This window comes from Boleophthalmus pectinirostris, unplaced genomic scaffold (assembly GCF_026225935.1).
Source record: "Boleophthalmus pectinirostris isolate CB_2022bp ecotype Guang Dong unplaced genomic scaffold, ASM2622593v1 HiC_scaffold_19, whole genome shotgun sequence".
Taxonomy (NCBI): domain Eukaryota; kingdom Metazoa; phylum Chordata; class Actinopteri; order Gobiiformes; family Gobiidae; genus Boleophthalmus; species Boleophthalmus pectinirostris.
The window spans coordinates 30905606-30918187 of record NW_026571140.1 but is presented as its reverse complement, the minus strand read 5'-3'; the positions used below and the strand labels follow the sequence as shown (position 1 = coordinate 30918187).

The window sequence follows — 12582 nt, the reverse complement described above, 5'->3', positions numbered from 1 at the left end:
AACAGGTAAGCCGCGGCTCGGGAGGGAGGAGAGACAACAGGGAAAACAGTCTCAAGGAGGATCCTGACAGTATGAGCTTGTCTTACTGTCTTGTTATTTTGGTTCCTGGCTGAGCTCCCTGAATATTACTAATACTAATGGCCTCCGCAATAGGCCACATTTGAGCATTTTCTTTTCTGAGAATTGAAGTGTATCTACTCAGCATGTGTACACAAAAGGTTTATGTAATATTTGTCATCATTTTAAGACATTACAATATTTAATTAATGTCCAGTTGTGTTTAGTTACTTACTTATTTTAACATTAAATCTCCACCTCTCTCTTCCCTCAGCCGTTCCTGCCGCTCTCTGACAGTAACGCTCTGTACGACTCTGATGAAAGTGGGGCAGAAGATGATGAAGATGATGATGATGCTTTTCTGTCCGACACTCAGATGACAGAGCACCTTGACCCCAACTCGTACAGGTACAGACCTACAGTATATACAGTACATTTGTGTTAAAAACTATTCTCAGGACAACATAGAGACTTGCCTTGTGTGGACCTGCTTCCACTCTTCTCACTCTTTTGTGCTTTCTCTGTTATATTTCTGTCACCATTCCTGTCAAGGTCAAATAAAAATAATATTTAAAATATGGCATTTCAGTTTTTTGTCCTGTTTGTTCTCAGCTGGGCTCTGATCCGTCTCGTGATGATCAAACTGGCCTATCATAACGTTAAGAACTTCCTTCCTCTGGCTGGACTCGAATCCACAGGTTTGAGTTCATCTTAAACATTACATTTATTTGACTGAGTTTATGTTGTAAATTTACAAAAATAAACCAAGCAAGAAATGCAGGCCATTTTTGGGTTGGATTTGGATTTTTGGATTTTAGATACTTTGGGCCATTGAAAAGATATATTTTTAACACTCTAAAACCTATGGATAGATGAAATTACAAAAATAGATACCTGTATCATTTAAAATCTTATGAATTTTAGAAAGAAAAAAAAAACTTTCAAACCTCAGCATAAATACATATTACAATATATGTTTTTCTTTTTTTCCTCTGTTATCTAAGACCAATTTCCTAATTACTTTTGACTTTCAGTAGATTTGCCAGTATCGTCTCCTCTGTGTAACGCTGTGCTGAAGACTCTGGAAAACTGGGAGCAGTATCTTTTGGAGCAGATGAACAAGTTTGACGGTCCTCCTCCGAATTACATCAACACATACCCCACCGACCTGAGCGCCGGAGGGGGGCCCGCCATCCTCAGACACAAAGCCATGTTAGAGCCAGACAACACGCCATTCAAGTGAGTCTAAAGAAATATGCTGTTTCATGAAGGAGATGATGTCACTCTCTCTGTCTGAGAGCAATCTCTGAATAATATATAATATATGCTGTAGTCATTATATCAGCAATATCCAGAAGGTTTCTATATGTGTCTAAAATATGTTTTTTCCTGGAATAACCACTGTATGGCATTAAACACATGTTTTACCACAGGTCTTTTTTTTTTATGGTGCACTTGTGATGCTTTCATGCTTGTGAGCCAGAGATGAAGCTATGAAGATTATTCTACATATTCTAGAGTGGTGACAATATCCACTTAGGCTGATGCCACCTAGTGCCTCCACTCAATTTAATTTCTCTCCAGCGACTAGATCAGGAATCAGAATACACTAGACAGTTTGCAAGAACCCTAGAAGTGGGAGTTTGGGCACCAGCCAATCAGTGAAGAGTCATACATTCTGTGTTGGTAATGATTCCCGAGATCGAGGATTTAAAGCAGGAACAAAGAGAATGTTCCGTGAATTTTATCAAGGGGAAAGACGTTATTGCCCTTCTTCCTACGGGATTTGGGAAAAGCTTAATATACCAGTTAACCCTATTGGTGGTGCATTACATACATCATGACCAAATAGCAGCGATTGGTTAAATAAAAAAGTACCCACCTACCATTGAGTGAACGAATCCTAATGCTGCGAGGTCAGACGGTTTCTACGAAGTGATGAATCAGGCTAATATCCACTGTCCTCAGACTCATAAACCTCACCACAAATTCAGCATATTTAAGAATAGACGTTTACTTGCTCTTTTTTCAATAGCACAGATTTACTCTGTATAATATTCTTCCTTCCTAACTTGATGATTGCAGTATATAATTACTACTCTCTTTCATTGTCTACACTTAAAAATAAATAGATATATATTTTTTTTGTTGTTGTTTTTTTCAGGACAAAGAATCACCAGTCGTTCCCGGCTCGGCGTCTGTGGCACTTTTTGGTCAAACAAGAAGTCCTTCAGGAAACTTTGATCCGATACATTTTCACTAAAAAGAGGAAGCAGAGTGAGGTATGTCCCCCATGTATGGCAACAGAATATTAAAGATTTGAACATCAAATATTCAATTTTCAATAAAATTGTACCTCTCCATAGCAAAGTTTTACAAAAATAGCTTCTATAGACATACATATACAGTATATGGCAGTGTGTTTTATCAGTTGTGTGGTCGTGTTTTGACTGCAGTGAATTTTTTATCTAACGCAGAGCCGATCACAGTCCGTCTTTGATGTCTGGAACACAGTGTTATTCAGTAATCATAACATAATAATAATAATAATCCTCCAGACTGTACTTTAGCCACTAATCCACAATACGATATGTGTCTGTGGACTGTGAAATGGAGAGCGAATGACTTCAAACACGAGCGACATATTGAATTATCCTCGCTCGGTCTATCCTGCTGCATTAGCTCGATGCTAATTGTGCCACACGAGAGTTAGCTTGTGAATATTTGATCATTACTTCAAAGATCCTGCCAAGCTTTTCATTTCTTTCATCCCATTTTTATTTTTTCTCTGTTTGTGCATGTGTTTTGTGCCGTGTTGTGTCATTTGTGTTGCCTGTGTGTAGTCTGTAGATATGGACCATGTAAAACCCAACTGCATAGCTGGAGCTAGCAGTCCCAAGAAGGTAGTATCATTTAGCCCCGATCTGTCTCTTTCTGCTGTACAACCAGGTTTGGAGGAGCCATTTACTATTGGTTTTCATTGTCAGAGGTGTTAGCTGTTTTACCTAACATCAAGATTTAAACAACAGCATAAATACATAAAGATAACTTGTTAAAAAAATATATAATAGAGTAATAGATTAAATAAAAGTGTATCAGTTTGAATGGGAAGATTTTGTCATTACAAATATGACCTTGAATTGATACTTTGCAGCGACATAAATAGTAACACAATTATGGATCTATAATAAAAGCTGGATAAGGCATTCCCCCTCTCGGCTAAAGACCAACTAGTGGCCGCTCCAGGTACTGCACCTCCCAGGAGTTTGGGCCCAGAAAGAATTCTCACATAGAAACACAATGCATTTTTTGGGAATTTACACTGCCCACGTTTGGCTGACGGGGCAACGACAACTTTTACAAAGGTTAGATTCTGTAGAGATTCTTTTCTATTTTCACAGCATAAACTTTTTTTACATTTTTAAAAACTCAAAGCTCCTAAAATTTAGCTTTGTAAGATTTAGCCTTGCCCCGCTCTGAGTCCGGTCTTGCTCCACTCTAGCAGCTCTCGCTCTGATTGGTCCAAATTCTCCACGCCGTGCATGTTACAGATGTCACACGGGTGGGAAGAGCCCCTATTGAGGAAATAAATGCGGAAGTGAACTTTTTTTTTCTGCCCATGCACCATTAAGCACAGGCCGCTGAAAACAATATGGTGCCATCTTAGGGTTCACCTTCCAGATTTTATAGTTCTGTGAATACAATACACTCATTAGCAAACACTGCCAAAAAAGTTTAAAATTGTCTGAAAACTCAAGAAAACATAAAAAAATGGATTTAAACAACACATTTTCAGGAGCCTGTGGTCAATATAATTGTTCATGTTCCTGTTTATGTGTTTGATTTTTGACAAAAAAGTGAGAGTGACAAACTGAAAAACCATTGTATTTATATGTGATTTATGTAACAGCACAAATCAGCTCACCTGTTGCAGTTCCAGCTAAGTCCGCTCTTCCTGGTCAGACTGCGTTAAAATAAAACTGATTAAGTTTAACAAATGGTCAGATAGAGTAGTGCTTACAGTTAGCATCGCACCTCTGGGGAATGCTGCAAAGTATCAATAGTTACACATTTAGGGAAAATTGCTTATAAACTTTGCATCAAAATTATAAGAATCTGTAGCTTTGTTAAGGCTGTTTTTTGCTTTTACTATAAACAGCCATGCCTTGTTATTCATTTGTATTTGAATAGAACAGAGTAAGTCATTGAACATACAAATGTCATGTAAATATGTCAAATTTATAGAGAAACATTGTTTTAAGTGGTTAATAAAGCACTCCTCACAAGCCTGGTTTACAGTTCTCTTTTAATGACTTTAAAATCCTCTCACTGCTTTATTAATCTGAAAATCTTACACTTTCTGGTGGGTTTTTGGTTTTTCTTCCATTGTTTGACCTTTTATTTATTTTTTATTTTATTTATTTTTTTTTTGCTAACTTATATACACCAATGAACCATTACACTATGATCACTGAAAGCTGAAGAAATATTGAATTTTAATATTGTTAGAAGTCGGGGTGGGTCATACTCACATTTATTTTATCACATTTTTTATTACACTTTTATTATCCAGATGACAATATTCAGTTTTCAAAACATATTATATATTATGGTAATCCATCAGAAATGTGCTAAAACATCCAGTACTGCATTCAGTAAAAACTTTACTGTAAAAATTAACCACAAACATACAGAAAAATCACTTACCCTGTACCCCATACCTTTGTTGTGAAGATTGTAATGCAAGTTTTGAATTTTTTATGGAATATTTTAATTCTAGACGATAAGCATGATTGAAATTTTAGAAAATATATTGTCATATTTTGGATATATCTTTCCCCCATCCCTAGTTAAAAGCAAAATAAATATAGGAATAGTTTTTAAAAAGGACAAATTGTGGTAGTCAGACAAATTTCCAGAAGAGCTGCGTTTGTGTCCAGGGTTATGTTAGTAATTTGTAGATGACCATAATGTTTTGGTTGGTGTAAAATAATATTCCTAGTGTATAAACTAACAGCATGCTTCTGTCAGGGCTCCTCTAACTGAGCAGGATCATGACTCTAATATAATCCAAATCTACGGCTCTAGAGTCAATATTTAATCACAAACTTTACTTTTTAAGCATCTCTTATGACCTTTCTCGCTTAAATATAAATGCCTCTTCTTTACTCTGCCTTCACAAACCTGGGAGTTATAAATATTATAGATCAAATAAACAGATTCGGCACTAACAATATTTCCTCTGGACATAATAAACATATTTCTTCAGTGATTTCAATGTCATGGACTCTCCTAGCCTTTGTTATGTAATGCGTTGCTTTGTCTGGTGTTCAGGTGGAGGCTGATCTGGGTTATCCCGGAGGCAAGGCTAAAATCATCCACAAGGAGTCGGACATCATCATGGCGTTCGCTATAAATAAGGTACTTTATTTTATGTTGCAGATATTATCACAAAGGTCACCGCTGCTGCTGCGTCTTAAAAATGTTTCGCGAGGTTGATATGAGGTGATCTTATTTGCAAGGTATATGACAAGAAAGGCAAGACAAGTTTATTTGTACAGAACAGTTCATACACAAAGTAATTCAAAGTGCTTTACAGAATAAGAAATACATTAAAGTCACAATAAAAACAAATAAAAACATAAATAATCATCATGAAATTAAAAAGAGAGACATTAAATTAGAGACAAGAGTGCGGAAAAATGAAAAATGAGAATGAGAAATAGCATGTCAGAGAAGTTAAATGTGGTTAAGAGTAGTAAATTATCCAAAATATAGGAGTGTTAAGCACAAACATTTTTTATGTGAGTTAGTTATGTATGCTGTCCAAGTATAATGTGTACAGAAAAGCTTTATTGTGAGTCAACAAAAACAGTGCAACCAAATTCCAAATAAATCTAACTAAACATGAGTATTTGCAGAACTATTTATTTACTGATATAAAATGTAAATTGAAATAATTAATCAAGAAGAATAACATTCACAGATGACTACAAACCATTTTTATGCAAATTTTTGTCCTTCAGGCAAACTCTAATGAGATAGTTCTGGCCTCCACACACGACGTGCAGGAGGTGGATGTGTCCACTCTGGTGTCTGTGCAGCCCTTCACTTGGATCGGAGAAGATTTTGACAAAGAGTCACGCAGGTTTGTGTCATGTTTGTTATTTTTTTTACAGGTTATACTTTAAGGGCCATAAAGTTGTTACTGGATTTTACGGGCTATTAGGCGCTCTGGATTATAAGACGCACTGTCATTAAATGGTCTCTTTTCGAACTTTTTTCACAAATAAACCGCACCGGACTTTAAACAAAACACAACAGTTCGATGCGTCAATCGTCGTTTGTTGTTCACAGTGACTCTGGGATTTGTTCAGTTGTGGCGTGTCTGTCTGTCCTGGACTGTTGGCGTGTTCGCAGTGAGTTGTTGTGGCTAGAAGTGGCACATTTCACTTGCTTTTTTGGTTCGTGTTCCATTCCGTTTGCGTGCGTGCTGCTGTGCTGCGCTGCGTGCGTGTAGTTTACTGAAGTTCTGCTGGGATTCGTGTGTTCTGGATTGCGGGGCGCGCGGTCGTTTTTTGATGGGGTTAGAGCAGGGGTGGGCAAACTTTCTGGCTCGCAGGCCACATAGGGTCCTAAAGTTTGATTGAAGGGCCGGACAGAAGACAGGACATAACGTGTTAAGAGCTCAGATTCATTACATTCTTATTCACATTTAACTAGGACTTCAGACGCGCGCTACACGTTTCATCACTGCTGTGAAAGATTCAGAACACATAAAACTGTTGAGACCTGTTCTACTGCACACCACGAGTGAATGTATATCATGAGTTCACCGTTTTCAAACATGACTGGTAACAACTCAATAACAAAGCTCACGCCAAACAACCACAGATATACACCTGTGAGAGTGATAAAACCTGTCTCCAAAATGATGTACACATTAATAATTACAACTCAGAGTCCATAGGTTTCCTTGATTGACTTTCACCAGCTCAAAATGGAAGCAGTGCAGTCTTATATCTTCAGCACCAACTACTTCACTCATGGTCCAAATAACTCCTGTAAGAACACTTTCCCATAAAGCATTGCGGCCAACATAATACGCCGCAACTCAATGTATATATAGTGCGCCATCTACTGGGAAACGCTGGAAATGCATGACAAATAAAACATCAACAAGGTTTATTATTGTAATTTTTTCCAGTTCGGCGGGCCAGATTAAAAGGTTTAAAGGGCCGCATACGGCCCCCGGGCCGTCGTTTGTCCACCCCTGGGTTAGAGGCTTAAGAGCGCGTCTAATAGCCTGGAAAATACAGTAATTGCAATCTAAAAACTCTCACTCACAAGTCTTCCTTAATAACCAGTCTCAAAAATGAAGTTTAACTGTTGTGATATTCCTAGAGAATTCTTTTTTTGCAATATCTTTTCTTATCATCATCATATGGAAATGATGTGCCGTCTTTGTAATCTCATGTGTTATTTTGATATTATTTTAGGTTTACACAAGAGCTCTTGAAAACTTAAAAGGAAATGACTCTTGTGTTTTGTCCCTGCAGCTCAGACGACGTGGATTACCGCTCGTCTCAAACAAACATCGCTCACACCACTGGCTCTGTGCCCTTCGCTCCGGAGAGATCCCCGTCTCTGCGTCCATGCCCTGGTTAGGCAGTGGACAGACCAGCATGGGAGCCAGTGTGGTATGATATGTTGTTTTGTTATTATTATACACCCATAAATGTGACTTTTTTACTCTGTTTTGAGCCCCACCTCTGTTAACAACATGCGAAATAATCAGCGATAAAATCTGATATATAATCAGAGGGGCCATGATCGAAAAGAAACTAGATGATTTTGCTGTTTTTGCCCCATCCACATTAGTACGTATTCGAGTCGTTTTCGTTGCGGATGCCATGTTTGCACCCACGAATTCATCTGAGTACGGATCTGATTCGACACTGTGTGGACGCCTAAAAACGTTGATACGCTGACGTAGGAGCTCTACTTGCCGTCCTTATTGGACCACGTCACTGTGACTTGTGCCTTCCTGATTCGCTCGGTTCGTGACATCTGTCATGTTGCGCTATTGTGAAAAACAGTTCAAACTAACCATAGACAAACGGGAAACAGCGTAGCTAGAACTAGTTGCACAGAACAGACTCACCATTAGCAGAACATCCCTCTGCCACACAAAGAACACAGATATTAGACTGAGTCATGTCCTTTAGTCAGACAGAAGCTGAACTGTGTCAGGGCGCAAGGAGCAAGCTGTTTTTTGAGGGCTTAGTCTATGCAAGTTAGATATGTGGTTTTAAGTTTAGTGTCACAGAAACACAGAAACAACGTGTCTGGACACAAATCGTTTCCGTCACAGTGATACGGTGATTCGTTTCAGTGTAAACGTAACCTTAATGTCATTTTAATTGTGTTATAACCAACAAAATCTGATAATAATTTGATTTTGAGTGTACATGTAATGGCATCCAGTATGTAGTGGTATGATTTTGTCACAAACTTCTGCTCTTACAATCCACCTTCTGGATTAAAATAAAATGCACAACTAATAATGTGCAGTAAAGTTTCATCTTTAATAATGTGTATGTATTGTTATCTACACGACACTTCCCCATTATTATTAAGTATGTGGTGGTTTTATCAGAGTGAGTGTTGGTGTGGACTAAACAGCTGTAGTGCTGAGTCTATGGGGCTGGTACAGAGCAGTTTGTATGGACTGAGCTGGACCAGTGTAAACACAGATAAGAGCTGCTCCCAGACTCTCCCAACCCAAGGTACAAATCTGCGTCACGTCTACATGGATCTTTATGTTCCAGCCACAACGACGAGGAGTTCAGAGGGTTTGGGTTAATTACATGTTCATGAATAATTTCAGTATTTGTCATTTATTTCATGTGAATTAGAAAGATTACGGGAGCAATTTGACAGGATAAATTTATGAAAATTTATGAAAATATCTGGCTTTTCGATTACCACCAGATCAAAACCGGGTCTATAATAGTACTATTTTCAGGTCTAAACTAGGACTAAACCACCTATAAATATGACTACTACAATGGTTTCAACTCACAAAAACAGGCGCTTAAAATAGACATATATCAGAACTAGACTAAAATTAAATGATTGGCTCACTTGACTAAATAGTTTTAGTCATTTTATGGTGAGTAATTAACCATAGCAATTAATAGTTCAAAGCAAAACTCTCTTTCTAATGGCTTTTCAAAATGGTGTCCATAAACAGGAAGCCGAAACTCATGAATATGGTTAACGTAATTTACATTTAAAACTAGTAATTTAAATGGTACAAAGACAGTTTAAATTCCATTCACAGAAAAAAAAAAAACACTTATAGCTTGAATTAATTTCTCAAAAATATGACTCCTCTGTCAAAACCTTGAACTCTATACATTGTTTGCAAACTAAATTTTGATAGAACTGTTTTTTTTTGTTTTGTTTTTTGCTTAGGTGTGGTGTTACGTGAATTTTGGCCCCATGTTCCAGGAAATGGAAATACTCCAGTGTTAACTCTTATTTTCATTCACAGATCATGAAGCGAAATCTAAACAACGTGAAGAGAATGACCTCCCATCCCATTTATCAGTATTGTAAGTGCCACGACTCACATTAGACTTACGCACTGAATTTAGAGCTTTTGATTTTATTTTTCTTACTAAAAACAAACAGAAACGGCTTTCAAAACATATTAATTTACTGAACATAAACATATAATCAGTGCCATTTACAGATAAAATAGTCACATTTTCATGTTTTTACTGTGGACTGGCTGTAGACGTCTTGATTAAGGCCCAAGCTGATCAATGATGATTAGAAATGATTGAATCTTGGTCTTGATTACAATTTGATAATTTCCCCACATCTTACTGTTTCACTGCTGTTCATAGTGATCGTCATGTTTGTGTATTTTGTGTGTGTTTTGTGCACAGACCTGACTGGCGCTCAGGACGGCAGCGTGCGCATGTTTGAGTGGAACAGACCTCAGCAGCTCATCTGCTTTAGACAGGCCGGAAACGCCCGAGTCACACGCCTCTACTTCAACTCACAGGGGAACAAGGTACGCACTCATTTATAAAAATGATTAAAGGGACTACAGCATGTCAAAACCGCTGACTCCATACACTTTAATGAGACTTTCTAATTGTAGCTCTTATATAATCATGAATTACTTGAGTGGGCTCTGGGTTCTTTTACTGTGTGCTCTTGTACTAAATCTAAACTACTAATTATTTTGGATCACACTACAGCCCTTTAATATGCGACACTAGACACTGAGATGTTACCAAAAGTAGATAGTCTACTGGTGACTAAATTAACACCAGACACAAGTAGTAGAAAAAATAAACCTCCTTTAATAAAGATAAGTAACATAAAAGTGCAAGTTTGTTTTTCAAGTTTCACAGAAATGTACAGCAACTCCACTGCACAAAACAAATCACAGCACTTTCACAAGGCCTGTCACAGTTTAATTACCTGTTTCTTAAGTTGTCCTAATGCCGGCATCCTAATACATCCTATGGTAAAGGCCTGTATCAATGCTCAGGTACGATGTGACCAAAAACTCTGGGTCACTTCACTCAATGAGCAAAAAAAAGTAAATGTGTTAATCCCGCCTGAACCATCTGGTCCAGTTCCATAGCGTCCTCGTCTCCTACGACAAAGCAGTTTGTCGAGTTACAGCGTGTCTCCAATGGCGTTTCAGAACGTCACGTCTCTGTATCCATTGTTGCCAGAGGTACTGTGAGCAGTGCCCGTGATGCTCACAGTACTATCTGAGGTCCGTCCCTCGTTGTCCAGTCTGGTAACAATTCCCTGTCACAAACTAACACTGTATTTATATATTATATTATATATATCTTTATAAAATTTCAAAAACAAGAGAACTTTAGCTGTGGCTGTTTCCTGGGCATCCCAGCCGGATTTCTCTCTCAACTCTCTCTCTGCGCATCTTCACACGAGAACTCACGCTACGTTCACAGTTTATACAAGAATACGAAATTGACTTGTACAATATTGTAAATAAAATATTAATATCTCTTATCTCTTTTTAGCTTTTGTAAATATGTTTTAAACCATAAAATGAACTATATCTTTTAATGAATAATGAAATAAAATGAATAGTATTTAACATTTTTATAACTATGAAATATGCTTTTGCAAAAGTACTTATAACACATGGATTTTTATCTGGGTTACATAATCATGTCACTACTCAAATTACCTTCACTGCACAGTTAGAAAATTTGATAATACTGTTATTGATTCACCTAAATACAAAATATTTCAGTACAAAGGTTTAGGTGTCCAAAGTAGTTTAAATAAAGTACGTCTTTTACCTTTCACTATGGAGTCTTGATTATTTACATTATTTTTGCAGTGTGGAGTTGCAGATGGAGAGGGCTTCCTCAGTCTGTGGCAGGTGAACCAAACGTCATCAAACCCCAAACCATATCTGGTGAGGACTTTTTTCATGTTTTTACCACAAAAATAAAACTTAAATGCAATTTCAAAAAGTTTATCTTTTGTTCTCCCTCAGAGTTGGCAGTGTCACACTAAAACCTGTGGAGACTTTGCCTTCATCACATCATCCAGTCTCATCGCTACAGCGGGACAGTCCAATGACTCCCGGTCAGTACCAGGAAACTGAAGTCTTAACTAAGCTGTGCTGCCTAATGAATCTAACTCACAAACTATTACCAATGTTTTTCTGCTCTACAGAAATGTCTGCCTTTGGGATACCCTAATTTCTCCAAGCAATACTATGGTCCACGGTAAGAACAGTAAAAGTTATTGTATATTTTAAGCCAATTGTACAATTCTGTGTCTGTATATCTGTTCTCTTACTCAACTTTTATTGTATTATAGTATAGTAATAAAGTTTGTCTAAGTTTAACTTGACTCTTGTGCTTTGTCCTGCAGCGTTCCCGTGCCATGAAAATGGGGCGACGGTGCTGCAGTACGCCTCCAAACAGCAGCTGCTCATCACCGGGGGCAGGAAAGGCTTCGTGTGTGTGTTTGACATCAGACAGAGGCAGCTGCTCCACACCTTTCAGGCTCACGACTCTGCCATCAAGGCCCTGGCCCTGGACCCCTTTGAGGACTTCTTTGTGACCGGATCAGCCGAGGGAAACATGAAGGTAACAGAAAACAATATGCCATAGTTTATAAAAAAAGATCTAGACTAGTTAAGAATAACAGTTGAAACAGGGAGCCACGGCGTCCAGGTAAATCTGACCGGGACGATACCGGGACTGAGACCAGGAATGAGATCATTTCGACAGAACACTGGGACTGAGACGAGGACTGAGACCGGGACCAGACCAAGACCAGACTGGGATTGAGACCGGGACCAGACCAGGACTGAGACCAGTTGAGACCTGGTGTAGTCTGGTTCAGTCCTGGTTTAGACCCGATTTAGACCTGTTGTAGTCCTGGGTTCAGTCCTGGTTCCAGCATTGCAGTTTAAGTCACGGAAATGTTATCCGTTTTTTCCAT

General features: G+C 38.1%; 1 protein-coding gene across 1 annotated transcript in view; it reads left to right on the top strand.

The window, feature by feature from the left end:
* The window catches only part of dmxl2 (Dmx-like 2), a 93948-nt gene that overhangs the window by 78697 nt on the left and 2669 nt on the right, over positions 1-12582 (top strand). The window contains 15 exon segments of the mRNA XM_020939077.2: positions 332-465; positions 670-755; positions 1092-1296; positions 2222-2339; positions 2901-2960; positions 5392-5478; positions 6084-6205; positions 7617-7674; positions 7677-7757; positions 9617-9677; positions 10017-10144; positions 11465-11542; positions 11624-11715; positions 11806-11858; positions 12007-12224. Coding sequence (XP_020794736.2) covers positions 332-465; positions 670-755; positions 1092-1296; positions 2222-2339; positions 2901-2960; positions 5392-5478; positions 6084-6205; positions 7617-7674; positions 7677-7757; positions 9617-9677; positions 10017-10144; positions 11465-11542; positions 11624-11715; positions 11806-11858; positions 12007-12224 — 1581 coding nt within the window.